At 43.6% G+C, this 27,112-nt stretch overlaps 1 protein-coding gene across 1 annotated transcript in view; it reads left to right on the forward strand.

Annotated features, from left to right (window-relative positions):
* Positions 1-466: 466 nt before the first annotated feature.
* PCSK2 (proprotein convertase subtilisin/kexin type 2) overlaps positions 467-27,112 on the forward strand; it is a 192,573-nt gene continuing 165,927 nt past the window's right edge. Inside the window, exon 1 of the mRNA XM_045011505.1 lies at positions 467-884. Coding sequence (XP_044867440.1) covers positions 708-884 — 177 coding nt within the window. The 5' untranslated portion in view covers positions 467-707. The remainder of the gene's footprint in view (positions 885-27,112) is intronic.

A 27,112-nucleotide genomic window follows, 5' to 3' on the forward strand; every position in this document is an offset into this window, starting at 1 on the left:
GTCTGTGCTGCTCAGCGCGCCCTCATCTAATGAGGAGACGAGAGACGCTGGAGTGAGTGCAGGCTGCGCAGTGGCGGACCTGGAGTGCACTGTAGGCTGCCGGGCATTGGGAGCAGAGCAGGGCTGCTCGGTTATGGGCTGGGGAAAGCCCGTGCAAGGAAGGCAGCCCCGGGTGTACTGATGTCAGCATCTGGGACTGGAGCATCTCCTGCCGCCTAGCTCAGCACGGGCCCCGCAGGGAAACAAGCCGCTAGCCCCCAGTGCAACCCCCCACGGGGGTCGCGCCGGTGCTGCTCCCAGCGCGCGTGTCCCCCTCGCCCTGCCCCGGGAAATGGAGGAATTCTCCAGGGTGCTGAACCAGGCGGCGGCGGGAACCGCTCGCCTCGGGTGAGCCCAGCCCCCCCCCCCCCTCAGGCCCGCACGTGATTGGCAGCGCTGCAATCTCACCTCGGCCCGGTTGGTGCTTCCCGGGAGCCGCCGCTGAACTAGCGGCGAGGAGGAGCTGACAATGCAGAGCTGGCCGCGAGCCCCCCGCGCGCAGACCCACCCGAGCCGCCCCGCCGACTTCCCCCGCCTCGCCGCCTCCCCGCGCCAGCTGCCGAGGGAGCGCACACGCCGCGGTGCTGCAGTCAGCCTCCCCCCAAACCTCTGCTCTCCGCGGCGGCGGGCTAGCGTGTCTCTTCTCTCCCTCTCCCCAGGCAAGAGCCATGAAGGGAGGCTGCCTCGCCCCGTGCACGGTCGCTGGGCTCCTCTGGCTGGGGCTCCTTTTGGCAGCCGCTGAAAGAGCCGTCTACACGAATCATTTTTTGGTGGAGTTGCACCGAGGGGGCGAGCCAGAAGCGAAGCAACTCGCGGCCGAATATGGCTTTAGTGGGGTCCGGAAGGTAAGAGCCTCTCGCTGTTTAATTGCATTGACAATTAAGGCCGTGGCGTGGTGCATTGTTTTGATAACTGCCGCTGCTGCACGTTGATGAGATCTCTGCACGCATTTTATAACACAGCAGGATACATCTGCAGCCAGAGCCCTGGTGGGTTGTGTGTGTCCCCCCGCCTCCCCTATGTTGTGTAATTAAAATGCCCTTCAATTTGTACTAAGGTCATGCTTGAATGTTGTGGGTCTCTGCACCTGAGAACTGGTAGTTTTCAGAAAGAGAGCAGGAAATCGTTTGTTGGAACACACCCCTCCATCAGCCCAGCAGCAAGTTAATGTAAAAGAATGAAAACAAATAAGAGCTGGTTTAAAATCGCTCCTTAATCCCTGTGGTGTAACATATTGAAATAGTGGATGTGCAAAGATCCACTACACGCTACTCATCAGCGATGACATGATATGATTCAGATCAGGGCTTCTTGGACTAAAAACAAGGAGTTTCCCCGCATGGTTAGTTTAATACCTAGTAATTGCTGTGTAAACATCCTCCAATTTAACTCCCATCCTGAAATACTATTAAGCAATTTCTGGGACTGAACAAAAGAATACATGGTGCACACCCATGCGCGTCCTAAAACCTACATACACTGATCACTAATTGAAATTGCTTAGAAACTGCACCGCTATAAAAGATTTAAAGGTAACTAGCCGAAGGAGCTTACATAACTTACACGTGAGGGTTCACATTTGCTTTGACATTCAGAGCCAGGCTGACAGAGGCATCGATATTCATGGTTTTCTCTAAGAGCAATGTGAGATTTTAAGACAAGAGAATTCGATAAAAGGTAATGCAGGATCCTATACAGTTAGTTGACCCGGAGAACTTGAAGCACCTTTTGACATTGTTTTGTTTCTGGTTGCTGAGAAGTCAACCCAGGCAAACCCAAGCTGGCAATCTCTCCAGATCAAATGTTAATTAAACCTAGATGTGGATCCCTTAATCCGGGTTATCTGAATAATAATAATAATAATTAATAGTATAATTGATAAATAGATTAAACTAGGGAACAGGTTTGATTAAATGCTTGAGGTCAATACAACTGTAGCAGTCAGGGTAAGGATAAACTCCCAGATGGGAGAGGAATTGTGTTAGCATTGCTGCTCTTTGGTGTTTTTGTTTTCCCAGTAGTTATGCAATAAGAGCCTGATCCAACTTCCATTGTATTGAATGGGAGTCTGGTCATTAACGTCAGGGAGCGGTGGATTGGGCCCTTCCGTTTAGATCAAAACCCATGTGTAGTTAGACTGCCTTCTCCAGAGCAACTAACTGCATCTGCGCTGTATTGTGGCAGCTCCACTGAGGTTTCATTAGAGAAATTAAGGCAAAATAAATTACCACTTTGGCCTCATTCCAGCTCTGACTCTGATACTGTGCTGGTTGGTAATACTGAAATCCTCGTTCTGTTAGTAACAGGAATTCATTGCTGGTGCTTTTTGGAAGTGATCCTGTACCCGAGCCTCTGTATACTGCTGGGGTTTGTTGGATGTGACACTTTGGCCATCAGTCGCCCCTGTTCTTCCCAGCCTGCTCCTTCACCACCATGTCCTGGGACCTGTCACTGCTTGTGCTGACTAGTGAGGTTGTGGGTCCCTGGCAGTGCTTATTTTCACCTTTGCTTTTGTAATGTGTATATTCTTATGATCCAGGTGGGGAAAATTCAGAGGAGAGAGAGAAGGAGGTGGGGAAGGGCCCACTCCCCAGCAGCCTGGGGGCGAGAATCCTGATCCTGTCTGAAACCCACAGCCGGGGTTGTGCAATTTCACACATTTCCTGTGCATACTAAGAATTGTCCCAGGTATATTAATTTTACATTAAGAACAAGCCTGGCTCCTATTCTTGGATCCTCTCACAACAGAGAGCCAAGACAAAGTTCCTGGTCTCCTAAGGTGTCCAACAGAGCACCTGCTTTCCATATAATCTGTGCAGAGGGAGCTGTATTCCATGAACGTGCTTCTATTTAGGAGGAAAACCTTCCAGGTAAAAAGACAAAAGCAGTGCCAAGCCAGCAGACTAGCCCACAGCGATGTGTGTGCATGCCCAGGAATCACACTCATAAACTATTCTGCTGTGGTTCACACACTGCACTGAGAGACTTCTAGGTTACGTGATGTTATTCCCAACCAACCTGTGCCTTCTTCCACCCCCGCCCTCCCTACTCTCTCTCTCTATCGGGGCAGAGGAAATATCAGTGCAGTTTTTAAAATGTGTTGCATTTAGCAAGGTCTGTAGCAGAGGATAATACAAAGGAGGCTGATTACTATCTTCACTTTGACGGGGGAATCCTCACTATGTCTGGCACAGAGTTTGATGGCTCTGATTCAGTGCTCTTATCTCTGCTTCATTTTGGTTTGTGCCAGCTGTTCTGGTGCTTTTTCAGTATTTGTGAACTCAGGAGACTCTTATCTATCATGTCCTCACTGGTCTTATCTAGTGTCCTTTCGGATCTTGATCCTGCAGAGGCAACTTTAATGGGACTACTCAGTGCAAAAGTTAAAAGAGGGCATATGTAGCGTATGTCTGTGCAGAATCAGGGCCTTCGGTTCTAAACTCTTCAGGATAGGTACCTACAACTATGGGCACTATATGAATAATAAAGAAGCCAGATATTTTAAATAGATCTTTTTATTGCAAAGTTCTAAATTGTATAATGAAACATACAGAAAATACCCAAAATATTAAACTATAGATCAGATAGCACTGATCATGGTTACATTCTTCAACCACAAGGGTTGTGTTTGACAGTCTGAAAAATTATTCACTCAAGCCAAATTCTGCCCTCCGTACTCATGTTGAATAGCACCTCACTCTGCAAGTAATCACATTTATTTCAAGGGTGTTTCTTGCAGAGGAGGTGCTTTTCACCAGGAGTAAAGCTGGCAGAGTATAGCCCTCGTTTGATAATATGTCATACTTATTTGGTCTTATATCTGTCTCTTCACAGGCACAGAATATCATATATGTAAATATAGGATACATATGGGAGAGGTGGTTTACCTTTTACATGATTCAGACAATAATCTTTTAAATAATTTTAAGCTATTAGTTTCATAGAAAGCTTTTTAAAATATCTAATTCAATGTATGCAGGGTTCATTCATAACTGACAAATGAGATAATATAGCAGGTTGTTTAGCAGCAGATTTCCAGTGAAACATAACTGAGACATTTGTAATGAGGGCTAATATTATGCCTTCTAGCTGCTCTTTGACAGGCCAGACCCCCTTTGGGTAGGTCATTTTTTTTAATGCCAAAAAAAAAAGTGTGTTCTTACCTTTGGTTAGCTAATCCTAGTTAACTAATTCAGGCTGAACTGGCAGTGAAGATGCAGCAACTTGGCTCTTAACTCTAGTCAGAAGCTCAAGTTCAATCTTTCGCTCCCCTGTGGGCTTTAACTCCAGCTCTGAATCTGAGTTAGTTATAGTCCATATTTGGGCACCTAAATAAGTGGCTTGATTTTTTTTCTAATGCCTAGTGCCCAAGGACTTCAGTGGGAGATGCTGGGTGCTCAGTCCTCTGGAAAGTCAGGTGCCTACATATAGATCTGGGATTCTGGCATTAGGCACGGATTCTTGAAAATCTTAACTTGAATTTTTCTTATTTCAAATAATCCCAAACTCCCTTCTTTGCTTTAATTACATTTTAATGATGTACTTTGATTTGTAAGGTTGAGAGCTTTCCAATTTTTCTGCACCTTCCAAAACAACTCTAAATTTTCTCATAAAATGGCCCCTCTTGTAAACCACATTCATTTCTTCACATTCCCACTCCTTCCAACCCTAAGCATTCAAAAATCATGAGATTTAAAAACAAAAATGTTCGGAGGGCTCTTTATTTGCTTTTGAACCCTCAAAGCACTCTTGTATCATGTTATCATGCTTTTGTCCACAACCCTGAAGGCTAGGAAATGAAAGCTGTGCATCCAGTAACCGGGACTTGAAGAATAATAGCAAATATTGTTAGACTCACGAAAAAATTGTAAGACTTGGCAACTCTGCATTACTATACTTTGCACAGAAAAGACTGTTACATTATATCATACCTCTTAGTCCATTACACAATCAATAAATTGTAACTGGGGAAAAAAAAGATTGTCACCTAATCTCTATCCATAATGAAGCAGGATTGTTCTATATTTCACATTTCCTAGTGTTCATATTCTCTAGTCAAGAAAATTAAACTTTGGTTTATTAAATGAAGCAAGATTCACAAAATATCAGTTTTTCCACAATAGAGCTTTTCTCAGTACAGATTAGAGAAACAAATGTTTAAATTCTGCTTCTTGATTTTGGCACCCTCGTTCCCAGTTCTTAGCTCTTCTCTCATGAGGCAGTTGCAGATGGCAGTCACAAAGGTCACCTAATCATTACAGATTTGTGTGCCGGTTTTAAAGTAAGATCAACTTCCCTTCACATTTTGTTTTCATTAGCTACGTATCTCATAGTCATGACAAAATGCGACCATGTCTAAATACGCCACCTTTGCTCATCTCGCAGAGGTGAAATGCTTTGAACAATCGATGGTCAGTGTCCTAAAAATCTCAAAACATTTTGTGTTTGCTGCTTCCAAACTATGGGCCAAATCCTGCATTGGCTGAAAATATGTAGAAGAGCTGTGCCGGTGCGGAAAGCAAAGATACATACCTGAGCAGGCAGTGGCTTTTCTTCTCATTTTGCTTAACACCAGCTGGCCTAGCTGCATGTCTTCATTTATTCCAACAAGTGCTGCACACAGTTTGGGGATTTGCTCTGAGTGCAAGGGTTCAAAAAAGATCCAGATAAGTTCAGGGAGGGTAGGTCCATCAATGGCTATTTGCCAGGATGGGCAGGGATGGTGTCCCTAGCCTCTGTTTCCAGAAACTGGGAATGGGCAACAGGGGATGGATCACTTGATGATTACCGGTTCTGTGTATTTCCTCTGAAGCACCTGGCTTTGGCCACTGTCAGAAGACAGGATACTGGGCTAGATGGACCTGTGGTCTAACCCTTGATAGCTGTTCTTATGTTCTTCTATTCAAGCAGCTCTGTCGATGACTACACTGCACTGCTTGTGGTACATCCCCTTTTCCCTCTTTTGAGCCGCGCCACAAACTTCAGGAGCACAGAGTGTTGGTCAGGAGCAGGGGCGGCTCTACAAATTTGGCCGCCCCAAGCAGTCATGCCCGGGAGGTGCCCCCGAGCCGCGGGAGCAGCGGACCTCCTGCGGGCATGACTGCGGAGGGTCCGCTGGTCGCGCGGCTCGGCTGGACCTCCCGCAGCTGCGGGCGGTTCGCTGGTCCGGCGGCTCTGGTTGAGCTGCCGCAGGCATGCCTGCAGGAGGTCCAGCTGAGCCGCGGGACCAGCGAACCATCCGCAGTCATGCCTGCGGGAGGTCCACTGGAGCTGCGGGACGAGCGCCCCCTCCGCAGTCATGCCTGCGGCAGGTCCGGTCGTCCCGGGGCTCCGGTGGACCTCCTGCAGGCATGACTGCGGCAGGTCCGCCGGCCCAGCCTGCCGCCCCCCCGGGAAAGGGCCGCCCCAGGCGGGTGCTTGCCCCGCTGGGCTCTGGAGCCGGCCCTGGTCAGGAGTTTCTATGGTGCAGAAATATAGATGAGTGGCAGACTGCCAGATCTGCAGCTGTGGAAGCTCTTTACAACAGGCAAAATCCCCTCCACTCCCTCTTCCAAAGTGGTCAGGCTCCTTCTTCCTTCTCATTGGTCCTGTTCTGTGTTTTCTCTCTGAATAAAACCATAATCCAAGGATTGTTCAGATACCTTTGAGTATTCAGGCCCTGAATTATTTTTAGGTCTGCTCCCACTTCAGACCGAATGCTATAAAGATAGTTATCACAGTGGTCAGATCTGGATCAGCCCCTAAATCTTGAGAGAGGCTTTTTGGGGGATACATGCATAGATTATAATGCCAGAAAAGACCATTGAGATAATTTAGTCTGACATCCTGTACAGCATAAGACATAGGTCTTCTATTAACTCCTGTTTAAAGTAGCACATATCTGTTAGAAAAAACATCCAGTCTTGATTTTAAAATTGCCAGTGCTGGATAATCCACCACAACCCTTTTAAAATTGTGCCAGTGGCTAATTACCTTCACTATTTAAAATGTGCCTTATTTCTACATTTAAGGTTCAGTGCTGCATTTTTGTGCACCAAAAACACTCAGTGATTGAAATGGGGAATTTTACGTGAGTAAGGAATGCAGGATTTGGCTCTTGAGAATTTCTTATCAATTGTACTCATGTTTAGCGACCTGTTTGGAGGTCAGTGTTCAGCAGACTTTTACCTGAGCCTCTGTGCATGTACCTTCCCAATTTTTTTGTGCACATACCTGTGTCTGCACTTTGCGGGTAAGCGCACCAGTGCAGTTTGCACACATTTCTAACCCTAGAAAGTGCTGATTTTGCGTAGGCAAAGTACAGATGTTAGAATGTTTACTATCATGGGAGCAAGTCTTTGCCTCTGTAAAGTGCAGGTGAAAATATATTCAGATGCAAAAGGAGAGACCAATCTTTGGGAATTTAGTCCTTTGTGTGTGCACCATAGACATGTATTGTTTTAAAATAGAGGATCTCTTTCTGCCAGGGGTGGCTATAGGTTTTTTGCCACCCCAAGCATGGCAGGAAGGCTGCCTTCGGTGGCTTGCCTGCGGGAGGTCCGCTGGTACCGCGGCTTCGGCGTACCCGCTGGCAAGCCACCAAAGGCTGCCTGACTGCCACCCTCGCACGGACAAGCAGGGCGTCCCCTGCGGCTTACTGCCCCAGACACGCGCTTGGAGCGCTGATGCCTGGAGCTGCCGCTGGTTTCTGCTCCCATTGAAACCAATGGGCTGAAGATCAGGCCTCAAACTAAAGCACACCCTAATAGGAGTTCAATAATTGATTTTATGTCATCCTAGAAGATTCATTCACACAAATATTCCTTCATTATGAAAATAGGAAAACCTATCATTAAAACTACAAAGAAATGATCAGCCAAAGGTACACTTTGATACTTAAATTTCATGAGGAACCCAGGGCTTTAATTTCACTGATCAGAATTTAATAATACAAACTGCATTAAAAGGTATGAAAAAGTAAATGTCCTACGTATTGTCTGAGCAGCAAGAATCTGGGGGTTCTTATGTGTCCAGAAGGGAATGACGCATACTCACGCTTCTTGGTGTCTGAACTGATGTGCTCAGAGGTAGGAAGCAATTAGCCAGTAGGAAATGTATGATCTGGCTGCTGGAGTTGCACACTTCTGGGTTCTGATGAACCGTTCCCCATTTTAGAAAAAACTGGGAAGAAAGTAACTGAGAGGAGAGACACAGCAGGCTAGATTTTGAGGGATCCTTCCAGTTAGAGAAATACATTTCTTAGTACCTGGCATCCAGTCACTGAATGGGGCCAAGATATAGAGCATAGAGGGCTTTTCTGCTCTCATTTACACCAGTGAGTAATTCTGTTGATGTTAGTGGAGTTAGTCCAGTATGGCACAGGGGTAGCTGGGAAAAGCACTTGGCCCATAATGTCTGGGCATTTTTTTTGTTTTTTTTGCATTCTCCCATGGATGCAGCTATAGCACTAGTAGGAAACACTTTAAACTGCTATTCAAACACAAATAAAAACAAACCAGTTATTGTATGTACACGCACAAACACACAGAGCAGAAAAAAAGAAGGAAGAATTTGCGACACAGCATAAAGAACATCTATGAAACAACTTCTCATTTGCTGTAGACCTGAATAATGCAGCATCCACTGGTAGTGAACTCTGTAGTTAAGGTTGAAATAATTATCTCCTCAGCTGTAGTTTTCAATTTTGTTTTAAGAGCATAGAATGTAAAAAGAGAAGTTCATACTTCCCTATTGCTGTTCGCCTCTGTAATTGCATCTCTTATTGTTTAGAAACATGAGTGATTTCTGTTTTCTAGCAAAATACACACATTCAAAGGTTGCTTCTAGAAATAATTCCATCTGAGTTTGTTATTGTTTGTGTGCTGCAGATTTGTAATCATGTAGATGTCCTAATGATGCAAAACTCTGGCTGCTTATATAGTTGCATGAATTTATGATGTTGTTTACTGCACATCACCAGGACTCTCGGTAATGTTACATTTATAGCAACTCTTTCAATATACTGACAAAATTGATTATAGGGCAAAGACCCAGCAAAGACCCTATGGATCTTTTTTCTTTTTCACTTTTCTTTTAAATGATACAGGGCAGAACTGGGAATGCACACCTACTTATTTTTACTTCAAAATTGTGTTCAGTTTTCTCAGAGTCAGAGAAAAAACCTTCAAGAGAAGAAATATAAACATGTGAATCACGCTTCCAATAAACGGAGGATTTAAAAACAATGGGTCAGACCCCCAACTGGAATATTGGTCTAGTTCTATTTACATTAGGTGAAGAGCAGGCCCAATGAATGTTGCCTAAGCCATGCTAGAGTTTGGTATGTAACCATAGAGCCTTCCCCAAGTACAGGGTCAGCCCAGCTAACCGGGCAGTGCCCTGGGGAATTCTGTGGAGATGAGGAATCTGCACCCACAGGCAAAGCTGCTCAACGTTCACCACTACTGATCTGAGGCTACATTAGCTCTGCCAGCTTGTGTACTTGGGATTTATAGATGGCCTTTGAAAGGTGGATCTATCATTAGAACTGCTTTCACTGATGGAGTTGGAGGAGGGTCATGTGACCCCCTTGTTTCAGAGGTTTCCTGTCCTCCCAGGAAGGAGCATCTTGAGAAAGGTAAGCACCTAGGCTTGGATGCACAAATTTTTAGGTACCTAGAAAATTACTGGGATTCACAAAGCCTGAGTTAAGCACCTAGGCTCCCTATATAATAAATGGGGGGGGGGGGAAATAGGCACCTTAGACTATGATTCACAAAAACCAGTAGGGCTAGGTACTGAGCTGCCTAAGTTACCAGTGGGAGATGCTGGCCAGAAGGGTATGTGCTCTCACCAACAGCTAAGGGACAGCCACTCATCAAAATACTCATTCCCCACCCACCTATCCCACCCTTGTGTAATTGTGTCTGCACTAAGGCTTTTACCAGCATAACTATCTAAGTAAAAAAATCACTGACATATGCTTTACTGACATAGTTATACCAGAAAACTTTTTAAGCATAGACCAGGTATAGGTCTACACTTTTACAGGTGCCTACAGTGAAAGCTTTTTCTGCCTAAGCATTTACAGGATTATTCTAAAAATCCCTAACCATTGCAGCTCGAATTTCAAATAGTTGCAATGAAGTACTTGCAAAGTAGTTGCTGTATTATATCTGGAGATTTCTTTGGTGGATTGTTTCAAGTAACAAATCCTGAGATACTTGTCAGCTGCTCGGAGCCAATTTCACTAACCCCAAAATCAGCTAAATTAATCAAATGATTGGGTATGATTCAGTCAGTTGTAATTAAAAATATCATACACCAGAAACCCATTTGTGAAGTTTCTATTTGTAAAATAATATCTTGGTAATTGCTGAAAGAATCTCAAATGCAAAAATGCTGTGCAATATGTTATCGGTATAATTGATCTTTTTCCTGCACTTTCCTCTTAGTCATTTCTAAAGTATATTATGAATTGTGTCAGGTCCCCAGAGGACTTGGGTATGTGATGATTTTATGAAGGGTGTAATGACCGGGCTAAGGGGTATGTATAGCTCTCCCTCTACTGGCAGGAATAAGAATGCTCAAATAAATTTGTTAGTCTCTAAGGTGCCACAAGTACTCCTGTTCTTTTTGCAAATACAGACTAACACGGCTGCTACTCTGAAACTCCTCAACTGTTTGTCAGTCTCTCTACACGGGATTTTCAAAAGTTCCTAAGGAAGTTTGGAGTTCAGCTCTTAATGTAAATCAGGGGATGCTGGGTTTTTTGGCTGCTTTTGAAAAATCCCATTTGAAGGGTTAAAATCAATGTGCACTTCATATAAATTGTGCCAGCTCTTTTTCAAACCCAAAGTCCAAAGTTTGGTCAAGCGACCAGAGGCCTAGCAAATAGTAATTAGCTAAACGAAAGCTGGGGTAAACAAAATCATCGCCTTTGCTAAAATATGCTTGGTCAGTAAAAATGCCAAATGTTAAAGCAATAACTAAATAATTGTTTCATCTAATGTTTCAAATTAAACAAAGAATCCCTGTTCCTATTGTGTCAGTCTCTTCTGTAGGGAACGTTCTTCCCACAGATCCATCCTTGAGTTTATAAAAATTGGCACGTCAGTATAAGATATGACATCCTTCCACCTTCCTTCCCAGGGACCAATGCCTGCCTTAAGACATAAAAAAAAAATCTTTATTGTCATATACTTTCACTGTTTCTTTGCTTTAACCCCTAAAAATGTACCTGTTGAACAATCAAAGGAGTTGCTCCATTCCTATGAACCCCAAATCAAAATTCAACATATATATTTTATACTAATAACATTTCATCAAAGTATTAATTAAATGTTAACTTGCTAATTTAAAACCATGGGTGAAGACATTATATAACCTTTTAACCATTGGCTAATGTGCTATCTTGTCTTGCTGCAAAACCTATCCCGGGGTGTGGAACTGCCTACCCTGTCACTTTCCCCCACCCATAAAAAATCTATATATTCTATTATAATCAATTAATTGACAGTGTCTCTGAGCCTTATAAGCAAAGTAACACTCCGCCAGCACTGTGTGTAATAAACTCCTATGCTTAACCTCTACACGGTATGAATTTATGTCCTTCACCATTCTATAGTGCTAAAATTGTAGCTCAGCTGGTGAGGGTCTGTGCTTTGGATTAGGAGGATCTGAATTCTATCCCTGTTGTTGCAAGAAGTTCTACATGGCTGTCATGTGCAATTTAGCAGCAAGCATGAAATCCTTGTTGACCACAGATTTGTTACATTATTATGAAGCTGGACCCACCCACTTGAACTCTTCAGTCAGTATTGGAGGCTTAGTGATAATTGAATAAGGAAACTGGGTCCTGGCCCATTATTCTCACATTTCATTTATTTATCCATTTGTATTTTGTGTGCCTACAGTAGGTGGGGATATTTTTCATTTTTACACCCAAAACACGAATAACTAGGACACAAAGAGATTTGTCATGTGTTATCAACCTTCCCCAGTAAAATTTCCATGTATATGTTATGTTCTTAACTTACTTCATTGCCCACTTAAAACAAATGAAAATAATGACCTAACTGCCCATAGATAACCTGTTTTCAGGCAGCCAATGAGTGTTCCAGCTACCCATGACTGAACTAGAGCATTTACTCACCAGTTCAGTACAAGGTAACTATGCAAGACCACACTGTATTATGGCCAAAATTATATAACCATGATTTAAAAACCTGAAACAAAATAACATTTAAAGTTGTAAAAAAAAAAATTCTTAATGAAAAAAAAAAAGAGAGAGAGAAATGGACAATATTATTTGGCCTTGTTTGGATATTAAGCTAGAGCCAGATGGTAGAGTCTCCAATTCTTCCAAGTGCCTAAGAAAAAAGGGTATGTATTATGCAGCCTTCTCTACATCTTCTCAGACAATCTTTGTGGAAGTACATGTGTGAAATTAATGAGTCTTTTCACAATTATGATTCCTAGACCACGAGCTCTCTGGGGCAGAGACTGCCTTTGTTTTACTTGTTTATACAACGCCTAGATTGATAGAAATCCCTGACTAGGACTTCTACACGTAACTGCAACCTAAGTAATTAATCATACATTTCGGTACTATGAACATATCATACTTTTCTTCATCACTAAATGTCTAGTTATGGGCCTGAGCCAACCCCCACTCAATCTGAACCTCTAAATTCGAGTTGGAGGTATTCAGAATCAGAACCCAGATCTAAACTCAGTTTTGTTAAGTTCTCTATCATTAAAATGGGTGGATCCAAAACCCCAGATCTAAACAGGCCTGAAATTTTGGGTGTTTGAGATTCAGATCCACATTTTTGCATTGTGAGCCAATCTCAAAAATCCCACAAACAGCTGTTTTCTTTCTCTCAGACACATATACAGTCAAACTCTTGCATACAGTTCCAAAACACAATCTGTCTGCCTGTCTTTCCTGAATGTGTTTTACATCCAAAGCGCATGGTACCCCAGTAGAGTTTTCCAGGCTCTAAAGGCTGAAACATACTGAGTAGCTAATTAAAAGCCTACGTTTGCCTCACTTGATTGATGTAATTTAAGAAAGATAACGTATCAGTACATACTAGATTAACCTCAATTTATGATGGCAATAAACTGCTGACATTTATTAATTGGTATTAACAACCAATAAAGTCTTATTCTGCAGCTGCCTGAAAAATCAGTAAGCAAGGACTCTTGATGGTGGGGTGCATTTCCCCCCCCTTAACCACCAGCAACAGAGAGTTTAGTTCATCTTCTTTGTTTCTTCCAAGAAGGAGCTCTTAAATCTACTGTGATTCCTGACAGAGGGTTAGATGCTCTGTTATACTAGTGCAAATCTGGAGTAACTCCCTTGGGTTCTAATGAATTATTTCAGACTCATTCCGGTGTAAATGAGAGCAGAATTTGGCCAGGAGTTATAATGTGACAATGCTAAAGAATCTCAGTAAATCACTTTCTTCTAACGCTAAACAAGGAACTTTACTAGAATGAAGAAAACAGCCTTATCTCTGAAGCCACCTCTGTATAAATTCTGGGGCAAATATGGTCCCAGCTTTCACCAGATCTATTCGCTTTATTATGCAAACAACCAGGTCACTTGCATCAACAAAGAAAAGGGAGGAAAGGTCATCTAGTCAAATGATCCATTGCTAGGAGGGGGCCATTGTTTTGGTGATCCCATTCCTGCTTAGACAGGAATATATTATGTACCCCTACATTCTGAGAAGATAAATTGCTAGGAGAATTGCTTAAGCTTAGTAACATGGCTTTTCCTTTAGGCAGATGTGGCTGTTATGATGAGGAAATTGATGTCATGTATTATTTAAATTTTTAAAAATATTTATGAATATCTATTGCCAGACAAGCACCTGAATATATGAATATAATGATTATGCTTTGCACTTAATATTTTCAAAGCACTGTACAAACATTTGTGAATCCTAACCGGTGACGTAGGTAAATAAGTATTATTACCTCCGTATTACAGGCAAGACAACTGAAATCTAACGAGGTGAATGATTTGATTTGTAGAGGCTCTAAGCACCTGCAACTCTCATTAAAGTGGTTGCTTGGCACATCTGAAAATTAGGCCATTATGTACCATAGCCAAGTTGCCAGTGAGTATCAGAGCCATGATTAGAAACTGAGGTGCTACAGCACAGGCTCCGTCCAGCGGAGAGAACACTGCCTCTCTCAAGCAATGATTCATTATAATGGTTGGGTCTTGACTTCTGTTTAAAGGCTGACCTTGCTAAATTCTGAAAAAAATGACATGCTTAGTTAAATTCCTTGAATCTTAGTGTGCCTCAGAAGGCTACAGGGCAGGATTAGTGACCCATATGGGGGATCATTTGAGCTAGTGGATGCAGTGATATAAGCTAGGAAAAACAGCCATTTTGCAAAAAAAAAATTTTTTTTTGGCGCAGCGCTAGAGATCAAACTCTTGATGTAACGCAGGCCAAAAAGGTCTCAATCTGTTTAATTTTATCCAAGGCAGTCCATGATACACACTAAATCAATGGACATGATATATCTTGACTTTAGCAAAGCCTTTGATACTGTCTCCCACAGTATTCTTGCCAAGAAGTTAAAAAAGTATGGATTGGATGAATGGACTATAAGGTGGATAGAAAGTTGGCTAGATTGTTAGGCTCAACGGGTTGTGATCAATGGCTTGATGTCTAGTTGGCAGACCAGAGAGTCAAATGGAGTGACCCAGGGGTCGGTCCTGGGGCTGGTTTTGTTCAACATCTTTATTAATGATCTGGATGATGAGATGGATTGCACGCTAAGCAAGTTCGTAGATGACACTAAGCTGTGGGGAGAGGTAGATATGCTGGAGGGTAGGGATAGGGTCCAGAGTGACCTAGACAAATTGGAGGATTGAGCCAAAAGAAATCTGATGAGGTTCAACAAGGACAAGTGCAGAGTCCTGCACTTAGGACAGAAGAATCCCATGCACCGCTACAGGCTGGGGACCAACTGACTAAGCAGCAGTTCTGCAGAAAAAGACCTGGGGATTACAGTGGATGAGAAGCTAGATATGAGTCAGCAGTGTGCCATTGTTGCCAAGAGGGCTAATGGCATATTGGGCTGCATTAGTATGAGCATTGCCAGCAGATTGAGGGAAGTGATTATGACCCTCTATTTGGCACTGGTGAGGCCACATCTGTATTGTGTCCAGTTTGGGTCCCCCCACTACAGAAGGGATGTGAACAAATTGGAGAGAGTCCAGTGGAAGGCAAGGAAAATGATCGAGGGGCTGGGGCACATGACTTACAAGGAGAGGCTGAGGGAACTGGGCTTGTTTAGCCTGCAGAAGAGAAGAGTGAGGGGGGATTTGATAGCAGCCTTCAGCTACCTGAAGGGGAGTTTAAAGAGGATGGTGCTTGGCTGTTTTCAGTGGTGACAGATGACAGAACAAGGAGCAATGGTCTCAAGTTGCAGTGTGGGAGGTCTGGTTGGATATTAGGAAACACTATTTCACTCAGAGGGTGGTGAAGCACTGGAATGGGTTACCTAAGGAGGTGGTGGAATCTCCATCCTTAGATGTTTTTAAGGCCAGGCTTGACAAAGCCCTGGCTGAGATGATTTAGTTGATGCAGGTCCTGCTTTGAGCAGGGGATTGGACTAGATGACCTCCTGAGGTCTCTTCCAACCCTAATCTTCTAAGATTCTATGAAATCTTTGTGGGACCCAAACTGAGAAGGTTTATAAGAAAATGTATATATTTTTTTCACAATGTGCCTTCCAATACAGAAAAACAGGTGGAGTTTTATATGCTTCTGTAAGTACTCTAAAATCAGAGCCGTTACTTGGATTGCTTTGTATGTGGGCATGGGGTAATGTTAGGGTCCAAATATTGGGTCATTTTCACTGAGAGGTTCCTGAGTTACAGTCGTGTCCGTCTCCCTCCCCTCCTGCTCCCCCCCCCGGTTAAACCGTTTCCTTCAGCTGTCTCGTAGTGTTAAACTGGGAGCTACTAATGACTAGATGAATCACAGACCTCCTTGAGATTGATGGCTGTGAACTGTCCCTTCAATTAACATAACTAAGGATAAATTAATCACAATCCTCCCACCTAAGATAAAAGTAGTTTTATTCTGGGGGTAATGCAATCAAAGTATCTGGAGGAAAAATAGGCGTGTGAATACTTCCCGGCGGGGCCAGTGCAATCACTAGGCAAACTAGGCGGCCGCGTAGTGCGCCAAGATTTAAGGGCGACAAAAAGTGGTGCCCAAAATGTCTGGGATGTTCACCCGGCGCTGGCTAAACATGTAACCCTCTTCCCGCCGCTGTGCAAGGGGGCGCTGTGGCCAGGGGTGGCTCTAGGCACCAGCAAAGCAAGCACCTGCTTGGGGCAGCCCATTTGCAGGGGCGGCAGGGATAGCATGGGAGCTGAGAACCAACAGGGGGCTCTGGGAGCTGTAGTTCCTTGGTTAGCTCCCTGCCTATAGAGCCAGCCCTGGAGCAGGGAAAGAACTACATTTCCCAGCATTCCCTTGGCCACTACCAACTGGAAAGGAAGGAGGGGGACCTCATGCATCAGCGTGCTGTGAGTGGAGAGTTGCACTGTGGATGGTAGGGAACCATATTTTAACATTCAAAAAACAGGACACTCCACGGGGAGGGGGGGTAGCCCCACCCTGCCACCATCCACTCCCTCTGACTGCCCCCCACAGAAACCCCAACCCATCCAACCCCCCCTCCGCCCCCTGTCCCCTGATCACCCCCTCCCGGGACCCCCTGCCCCTAACTGCCCCTTGGAACCCTACCCCCTATCTAAGCCTCCCTTCTCCTTGTCCCCGACTGCCCCCTCCTGAGACCCCCCCAACTTCCCCCCAGAACCCCACCCCCTACCTGTCCCGTGACAAACCCCTGGGACTCCCATGCCTATCCAACCGCTGCCTGTCCCCTGACTGCCCCCCCTGAACCTCTCCCCCATCCAACCCCCCCTGCTCCCTGTCCCTTGACTGCCCCCCCCGGAACCCCCTACCCCTTCTCCAATCCCCCAGCTCCCTTACCATGCCACTCAGACCAGCGTGTCTGACTCCGTGCAGCGCCAGACACACTGCTGCATACATGCTGCCATGCTCCCCCGCAGAGCCCACAGCCCCCGCCACACACACACACACACACACCCAGCACCTGCCTTCCAGATTTGAACACCTCAAAATTCAGTAGTGCTCAAGCTCTGTTTGGGCAGCTGTTACTTCATTTCTCCCAAATCAAATATACTGATCCACTGAAACTTGCTGTAGAAAAAGTAGGATAAAATTGAGCAAGAAATGCTTCTCAGTGGTTATTAGGACTGGAACTGCTATTTTCAACAGCCATTGCCTTTTTTTTTGTTTGTTTGTTTGTTTAAAAGGAAGATAGTGATATTGCATTGGCAAATTCCCCATAGAAAGAAAGAGTGGAACAAAAGAATAATAAAGGCTCCTCAACTTTTCCTCATTTATGGAGGACAGTCTTATAATATGCATCCAGATATCCTCCAATCACACAAGCTGAAAATTGTTCCACTTTACTGCAGCTCTGTAACCATATGGGAACCAATCCTGTCTGTGTTTTGTGCACATCCAAAATTCCTGCTGAATGACCCGCCCTGGGAGCGAGTTACCAGTGACCCAGGGCTGTGGCGGAAGGAGGGTGCAGGTGGAGGTGGGAGAGCCCAGGGCTGGGGTGGGGGGGCACTGGTGGGGGGGAAAGAGGGAAGCCCAGCGCTGGGGCGGCGGGGGTGGGGGGAAGAGCCCAGGGCTGTGGCAGCAGGGGAGTGCGGGGGGGAGCCTAGGGCTGGGAAAGGGGGCAGCCAAAATTTTTTTTGCTTGGGGCGGCAAAAAACCTAGAGCCGGCCCTGGCTGTGGCTTTGATCAGCACCGGCTGGCCGGCAAGTGATGTCATTCCTCCTCCGGCCGCCAGGGGCGCTGCGCTGCTCCCTGCTGCTCTGCCTCTTCCCCAGGGCCCCTGCCCCTGCTCAGCCCCACTCCGCCCCCACTCCTCTGAGCTCTGCAGCAGGGCCAGGTCTGGCCTCACCGGCGGGGGGAAGTGCAGAGACCCAGCCACAGCTGCGCCACTGGTTCCCCCCTGCCCTCCAAAATGCTGATGCCATTCCCCATCAGTGAATGCCTTGCCAGTGGTGTTTCCATCTGTGCAATAAAGATTTAATGACTCATGGTGTCTGTTATAATATAACATGTTTATCTTATGGGGAGGTTTATTGTGAGCACAGCAGAATAGTCAGGAGCTGGTCTAGCAGCATTTTTGTTAGAACGGGTTGGGAGAAGTCAGAGACAGCGGATTTTGTGTGTGTATGTGAAAGAGATAGTGGAGGTTGGGGGTGTATGGAATGGAGGTTTAGGGACAGGGAGAGGGGTTGTGGCTGCAGAGGGGGCAGGAAATGAAGATGGGTGGTAGGCAAGGCTTAGATTGGTTGTTTGAGAAAATGTGTATTTTACTAGCTCCTGTTGGGTGGTGAGGAGAGGGAGAAAGGGGATGGTAAGTGGCTACTTCCTGATCTTGGGGCAGATTAATGTGATGTTTCCCAAGATGCCCTGCACAGAGATTTGGAACTGACAGCACAGGTACCTTGGCCATTGAGGGGAGAAAAATATATGTGCTGCCAGGGATGCCAACGTATGGATTCAGGGCAATTCTTGGATCTCAAGGTTGTAGAAGTTTGCGAGAGAGCAAGGAGTATACCATGACGAGGATTGCTGACTACAGGGTGGAGAGAGATGGCCTGCATTGAAATCACATTTTGCCCACTCTGCAGCATCTATGACCACTAACTTAGGAGATGGTGAAAAACCATTTTTGGTGAATCCCTCAGGTGGAGGTGATTTGGGCCTTATTCCTGGTGTACACCTCATACAACCTATGAGAGCAAATTTGGACCTCATCAGAGATTTGTGTCCAAGAGCTGCGATAGTTTTCTCTGATTTGGCTGAGCATTGGAATAATCAGTAGAGTGACAATATGAAAGCTAGTAATAAGTACTGGAAGAACATTAATCAGGAAATTGGAGGCTTCATGGCTGACCGGACTGTATGGCATAGAAATATTACCAGCTCTGACACCTTGTTTCTTGGCGATGGTGTACATTTATTGGCCACAGGTCAGAAAAATCTTTCTCTCAGACCTAAAACTCAATATTTTGGAACAGAAACCAGTCTGTGACTTCTCTCTCCGGCCCTAATCTCAGCACTGTAGGATCTGAAGGCATGTCTACACTATAAACTTAACTCGACCTATGTTAGGTTGACATACAGCCACTGCAGTAATTACTGCAGTGGTTCACACAATCATAGAATTGTTGGACTGGAAGGGACCTCCAGAGGTCATCTAGTCCAGTCCCCTGCATTCATGGCAGGACTAACTATTATCTAGACCGTCCCTGACAGGTGTTTGTCTAACCTGCTCTTAAAAATCTCCACTGATGGAGATTCCACAACCTCCCTAGGCAATTTATTCCAGTGCTTAATCACCCTGACAGGAAGTTTTTCCTAATGTCCAACCTAAACCTCCTTTGCTGCAATTTAAGCCCATTGCTTCTTGTCCTATCCTCATAGGTTAAGAAGAACAATTTTTCTCCCTCCTTGTAACAACCTTTTATGTACTTGAAAACAGTTATCATATCCTCTCTCAGTCTTCTCTTCTCAAGACTAAACAAATCCAGTATTTTCAGTCTTCCCTCATAGGTCATGTTTTCTAGACCTTTAATCATTTTTGTTGCTCTTCTCTAGACTTTCTCCAATTTGTTCACATCTTTCCTGAAATGTGGTGCCCAGAACTGGAGAAAATACTCCAGATGAGGCCTAATCAGCGTGGAATAGAGCAGAAGAATTACTTCTCATGTCTTGCTTCCAACACTCCTGCTAATACATCCCAGAATGATGGTTGCTTTTTTTTGCAACAGTGTTAATTCATATTTAGCTTGTGGCCCACTATGACCCCCAGATTCCTATTGAGGGGGAGGGATAGCTCAGTGGTTTGAGCATTGGCTTGCTAAACCCAGGGTTGTAAGTTCAATCTTTGAGGAGGCCGCTTAGGGATCTGGGGCAAAAATTGGTCCTGCTAGTGAAGGCAGGGGGCTGGACTCAATGACCTTTCAAGGTCCCTTTCAAGGTCCCTTCCAGTTCTAGGAGATTGGTATATCTCCAATTATTACCTTTCTGCAGTACTCCTTCCTAGGCAGTCATTTCCCACTTGTAACACAAACAGACCCTGGTCACCAGCAGGCGGGATTGAACCTGGGGCCTCTGGATCTTAGTGCATGGGTCTCTACTTCATGAACTAAAAGCCAACTGACTCTTAGGTGTAAGGCTGTAGACCAGACTCATTTAACTCTCTCTAAGTGGTCTTGGTGCCACTAGATGGGTCAGAACACCACATCCAGGAGGTGTCTAGGTTACATATGCACTGAGTCTCAGTACAGAATGAACCTTGAGATAATGAGTAAGGATAATCCAACTGATCTTTAACTGCCCTGGTGGGACAGGAATATGAAAGAAAGTCATACAGGTACTTTGCTGCTAAGTCCTTAAGAGTTCTCTATCATTAACAAGAGCATGAAGTTCTCCACTTATTCGTAGCCATGGAATGTTGCATAGGACAGGTATTACTCACTCCCATGCGTCTGTATTAAGGAGCCGGTGAACAGCATGATGTATCATAAGCTTCTGAATCAACTTCAGGGGAAGCCTAAGAAGGAGAATACTTTAATATTCTCTGCTGGAGATGACAAAGGATATATGTCTATGGTGAGTTTCACATTTGTGAGGAGTGGGGTGACTTCTGCAAATGACTTGGAGATGTCAGTAATCACTTTGGGCCATTATTGAAGCATGGGTTAGCATTTCCAGGGTGACCCCGAAGTTCTGTAATGGTCCAACAAGTGGTGGCCTCACTGACGAAAGTTCTATGTTATAGATTTTTAAGTACTGGGATCTACCAAGTGGAAGTGTTGAACAGAGAATCCAGAAATACAAAAGAGTAAAAGGACTGTTTATGGATATGGGTCAAGGGGAAAAAATCTAATTAACTTAGGGTAATTTTCACAGTGTAAGTCAGATAAGAACAGAGGTTGTGTGGGTAATGTATTGAGCAGATTTCTGGTTCTGATGTCATTTACAGTGCACTAATTGAGGAGTAACTCCACTGACACCACCATCAGTGTAAGCGAGATCAGAAAGCATGCCCATGGCATCTTAAGAAAAACATTTTACATTCTTTTTTCAGTTCACATAGTGACCAAAATGCACCAAAATTATCAGTCTTAAATTTTGCACCATTAACCTCTGTTTGAGATAACTGTGTTGATTTCAGCTTCTGGTGGAATCATATTTACTTTATTATTCTAAATAACGTAGTATGTTTGCCTGCTGTATATGCAGCAGTTATGGAACCATTCAGTTGAATTATTTTATGAGGCTGTTTTTCTTATTCCCAGTGGCCATATGTTGCTGCTAAAAATGGAAGAAGCTCCTATCAGACACCCACAACGACCGTACCCTTTTCTGTGTTCTATCTCTTTCTTGTTTCTTGGCATGGTTGAAGAATTCTCTTTCTCCTGTAACATTGTTGGTATCAGTGCACAGAGAAGTAACCATTGTTTCTAAGCCTCCAGTTCAGGTTTTTGACTCAATGATAACAGTCATCATCTTCAGGCAATGATCTGCTGGATCAATAGACAGTGCAAGACTAGTGCAAAATGTGTCAACCTCTTATGTACAAATACTTAAAGGGGTTACTCATGTTCTCCAACCTGGAAACTATTGACTCGCATTGGTTTGATTTGACATTGTAGGTCATGGTGACAGTACCAAGTTTCAGGGTTATTGGAATATAATAGAAAAATCTCTCTAAGCTGTGCAGATTCTTTTATGTAAGTTACACGAACACTTATCACAGTCTGACATGTTTTTTTCCTCCAGCAATAAACTAATAATGATGATCAGTAATCCACCACCTTTGTGCTAATTTTTTATACCAGTGCCCAGTATACTGTGGAATTGAACATTCAAATGATCAATGTAAATGCACTTGAACCTACATGATTCACAGCAACGAATCCTAAATTTTAACCATTTTAATTCAGAAACCATATCAGCCTGGCAGATGTAAATCACTACACAAGATGCAAAGCAGAGGATAATTAGGCTTTAAATATCTATTAAGAGGATAACCTGTACAGATGATCAGTGATAATATAAGAATTGACATTTCTTTCTTTTTTATTCTCTTCCCCTGCCCCCATTTACTGAACTTCTCATGTCCACCAACTGCGCCACCCATGACCTTTCCTGAGATAGTATGTACAGGAGGAAGGGGTGAGGGAAAGGACATAACTAGATAAATCCAAAGGCAAAGATTCCAAGGAGTCCATGTATTTTGACTCCGAGTCTACTCATTAGCTTTTCTCTGCAGAAGTTTTTCCACTGCTGGTATAGGACCGTTCAGAGCCCATTGAAGTCAATGGGAGTATTTCTGTCAACTTCAGTGGGCTTTGGATCAAGCCTGTAAGTCAGGCCAACATGCATTTTTAGGATAATCATGATGTACCATAACAAACCTTCACATTACAGTGTATGTTACACAATTTCCATTGACGACTTATGCAAAAAAAAGAACAGCTCAAATAGGACTAAACCAAATAGGTCATAACGTATATTTATTGCTGTCTGAAACTCTTTTTTTTTAAAGAGGAGGGTTGGATAAGACACATTAAATAAAGCTATAAATACAGATAAACCACTAGCCATACATTTATGAATTATCTTGTGGGAGAAATATTATAAAAATATATAATGCCATTGCAAGTATTTTGCAAGAACAATCTTCTGTTAAATACTAATGAGATTAGTGTTGACTTTGCTACAGCCTATCCCTTCAACATATCAGATTTCCCAAGATAAACAAGGCCAGGCCTCATTAGTACCTGGATCATGTAGCCTTTATAATACTGACAGGTTGGTATTACCAATGGTATCTTAAGCCACAGTGGTCTGTGCCAAAGTTTCACACTCCCTAATGGCTACAGTATCAGAATTAGCAGGGTGAGAATCACTATTAGAATATCATTAGGTTTGAAGACTTGAAGCACATGAGGAAGAATGACCAAAAGTATTACATTCACAAGTTATCTAAGTCCTTTTATTAACAATTTCATTAAGCAGATGATCAATGCCACAACTATTAAAACATACACAGAGATAGAGACAAACCATAAGACGTCCAGCATCAGTGATTTCATACTTACATCCCCTGGGGAAACATAAAGAAGAGTAGGATGACCATCAGGTGGCCATCCCCTTGGATGTTCCCTACCCTCCTGGGCTAGGCAACATCTTTTATCTTGAATTTCTTTGACACCAACCACGCATATGCATAAAAGTGTCAATCCCGTTCTCCTTATTTGCACTTCCACAACCCATGAATTTTAGGCTGCCCCATTTCTCATAGGCTACCCCTATCATTCCCCTTATTCTCATTAACATCTACATCAATGAGTTACCATAGCAATCTGAAGTTATTACAGAATCCCCAGAAATGTTATGGGGCATCTTGCAATATTAACTGGCAGATTGTGGCATATTTTCCAGTCTATTGCTGCATAGTTTTCAAAATATCAGCATGTAACACATTGTTTATTATAATCTTACAGTTTACTGGTACAGGGTTATCTCTTGGCCATCTAGTCATGCCGACCTATTTCCGGCCTGAGACCTTGTGTGGCCAAGCTGCATATCTTACAGATCTAAAGCCTGTAGGCCTTGTGTTATAGTCTTATCTTACTTATATACCTACTATTCTCTCACCAATAATACATGCTTATCAATCCCATATCCTTATAACACTATCCTACATATTTCTATACTTGTACCTACAACTTAAATCTATTCATCACCCATTGATTACATATGGGTTAACTACAACAATAGATAATAAAATTACATGATTATATAAGATGATTAGCTATATTGGGGACCGCAAGGAACACTTAGGCATGGCATGAATTATGCCTGGTAGGCCCAAGTCACAAAGTTCAGAACTGGACCTGACCATTGCCTGATTTCAGAAGTGTTTGGGTCTGAAGCTTGGGCTGATCCTTAGAGTTGACAATGTTTTGCCTTCTCAGTCAGGACTAAAACAATGACAAAGCATGGTGCTAGGTAGCTTTGGGCAGTCGGGATGCTGTGTTTTGAATAAAATGCCAAACTGAAGTCCAGATCTGGTGCCCATGGCAAATAACAAATTAGATTTCAGGTGAGTTCTGTGCAAACCTTTGAAACAGCAGTAATCTTAAGTAATATTTCCCAACAATTTATCCAACAATATTTTTAGTCCTTTCTTAATTTTGCTTTGCTTTGTTATTTCTGTATCTGAAAGTGCCTACCTTCCTGTCTATTTCCATACTTATATGGCCCTTATCACTATAGCCATTGAGTGCCTTTGGCTTCAGGCTTGGCTTTCATCTGTGTATTTAAAAGTAAAGCAATTGCTAATGCTAACTGGAGTGAGAGAGAGCTTTAAAATGCATATTGAATATTTATAAGCCTCCTCAGTGCATTTTGTAAGTGGGATGAAAAGGTTTCTAATTTCTGCTGCAAGGCAGTTCCTAGTTCTCAGACAACTGTAACAGAGCCAGTCAGTTCACTGGGGAAATGTGCATCTTCTGAATGCATTTACTACTGAAAGATAGAGATTTTCTTTTCCTTTGGGTGGAACTGTTGCACAAGTAATAGGATGAAAGAAACTATCTCACCATATTTATGGCCCACTCAGAAAATGAGTTTGAGATATAGATCAACACCTCAGATATTTGAAGTTTGGATTGCATTGGGCTCTGGCAAAACAACTATTAAGTGCTATGTGATTTTGATGTTATTCCTGTCTTAATCCTCAGTGCACAGAAAGAATTAATTTCAAACAGGGATCTTTAATAGTTGCATAGCACAAGTGTTTGCTTAGATGTTAATTCAGTTAAATAGTTAAGCACATGCTTAAAGTTAAGTGTGCAAGTAGTTCTACTGAAGCTCCTATTTAGTTTAGGGGCTGTGTTGCATCTGGGTATGTTATGAACCTGATTCACCACTCAGACAGAGTTGCACCTCTCAGAGAGTACATCAGACACAACCGTTCTAAGGAACAGTGGCAAAAGGTGATGCAGGACTATATTTTAGATTGATAGTGCATTTTCTGCCAGATACAGTTCAAAGCTGCATCCCCTAGTCACTCCGGATCAACTCTTGCATGCCCTGCAGAACAATCATATGAACCAAAAGATGCTTCTTTGTTACAACAGAATACATGTAGGAATGTAGTTATTTCCTGCCCTGAAACTAAGACATTTTGGAAAGCTGTTGGAGACTCCATAAGGGACATAACAGAATCAGGTGTTAGATAATCCCTTAGTATTTTTATTAAATTGTCCTGAAAACTCTGAGTCTTGTAAAAACCATGAGAAACTGATCACTCATCTCCTAGATGCTGCTAGAATTACCACAGCAAGGTGATGGAAGAGGAGTGACTCCCCTAAAACTATTGACAGATATAAAAAATGTGGGATATTCTGGTTCTAGAAAAACTAACTCATCATGTTAGAGTTCTACAGGGGAGAAGGAAAAAAGATAGCTTAGTAATATGGTGGAACTTCTTGTAGTTTTCTGGAAGAAGGTCATTGCCTGCCACCAAACCTGATAGTTTGAGAACTTTTTTTGAATACTAAGAAAGGGAGAAAACCCTTCAACAATGCTCCAAATTAATATCAACATTAAGATATTAAAATAAGGAAAATAGGAGGAAAAAGGAGAGCAGTTTAATATCGCATGGAGTTTTGACTGGACCACTAATAAGCAGGTTATACATCTAAATGTAAGAAAAACAGAAGTTTGGACCTAAACATGAGATAATGAAAGACTTTAACTGACACTATCAACTGACAAGATGGGAGAGGAAGACAAACAGTTGAAATACATCAACTACAATATGTGATCAATACCACAAAGTTGAAGAGAGTGACTGGTAGCTTATCTCATCAATATCACTTCTTTAGGCCAATTTATGATTGTGTATTTGTCTCTATATTAAGTTTATCTGTGACAGGGTGGACTAGGCCCGGAGGCTCCCTGGAAGCCTTGTGGCCCTGCCACACCCGACCCCAGAAAAGGGCAGTAGAGAGATCCTACAAGCTGCCTAGAGAAGCTGCAGGGGAAGCAACCAGTCAGGGCCAGTAGGCTAGTATAGGACGTGCTGCAGGGCCAGACTGAGATCAGTTCCTTGCTAGAGCTGGAGGAGAGTGGATGATGCTCCAGGCTGGCTGTTGGGACTCCACCAGGACACGGCCCTGAGGTAAGGGTGAAGAATATGCTGGAGCCATGGGGAAGTGGCCCAGGGAATTGTAGCAGCAATGCAGTTTATTTAAAAAGACATGGTGGATGGCTGCTATCTGTAGGATCCCAGAGTAGAAGGTATGCCTGGGTCCCCTGGGAAAGTGACCTGGACTTTGAGGCACCCCAGAAGGGGAACTGAACTATAGTGGCCCAGCTGGAGAGCTGTGGCCAAAAAGGCCCTGCGAGGGTGAAGACAATGCCTCCAGGGAGGGAGCCCTGGAGCACCACTCTGCACCAGAGCCGAGACAACTTGAGAGAGATGTTTCAGAGGGCACGGAGAGAGGCCCCTGTTGGCCTTGTACTCTGAAAGGAGTTTGCTTTGTTTTTGTCTCACTGACAGACTGTGTATGACTAGGCTGGAGGGCTGAGTCACTGAAGACCCACCACAAATAGGTAGAGAGAGTGTGCAGGCACATGCCCTTGGCCAGGGGGTGCTTGTGAGAGGTGAGTGCACCCCATTACAACTGGCAACATACAATGAAAACACTGTGATATATAATACAGTGGGATAGGCTGACCGATCAGCAATGTATCATTACAATTCAATGTTAAGGATATTATAAGCCTGAGACCCATGCTCTCTCTTTGTTTGTTAATTACTTCATTTATGTCACTTCTTAAAAGTGGTCACAAACTTCGAATGCTGCATCTCTCACTGAGCCTTAAGTAATATTGATTCCACTGTG

Source organism: Mauremys mutica, chromosome 3, assembly GCF_020497125.1.
Source record: "Mauremys mutica isolate MM-2020 ecotype Southern chromosome 3, ASM2049712v1, whole genome shotgun sequence".
Classification (NCBI taxonomy): domain Eukaryota; kingdom Metazoa; phylum Chordata; order Testudines; family Geoemydidae; genus Mauremys; species Mauremys mutica.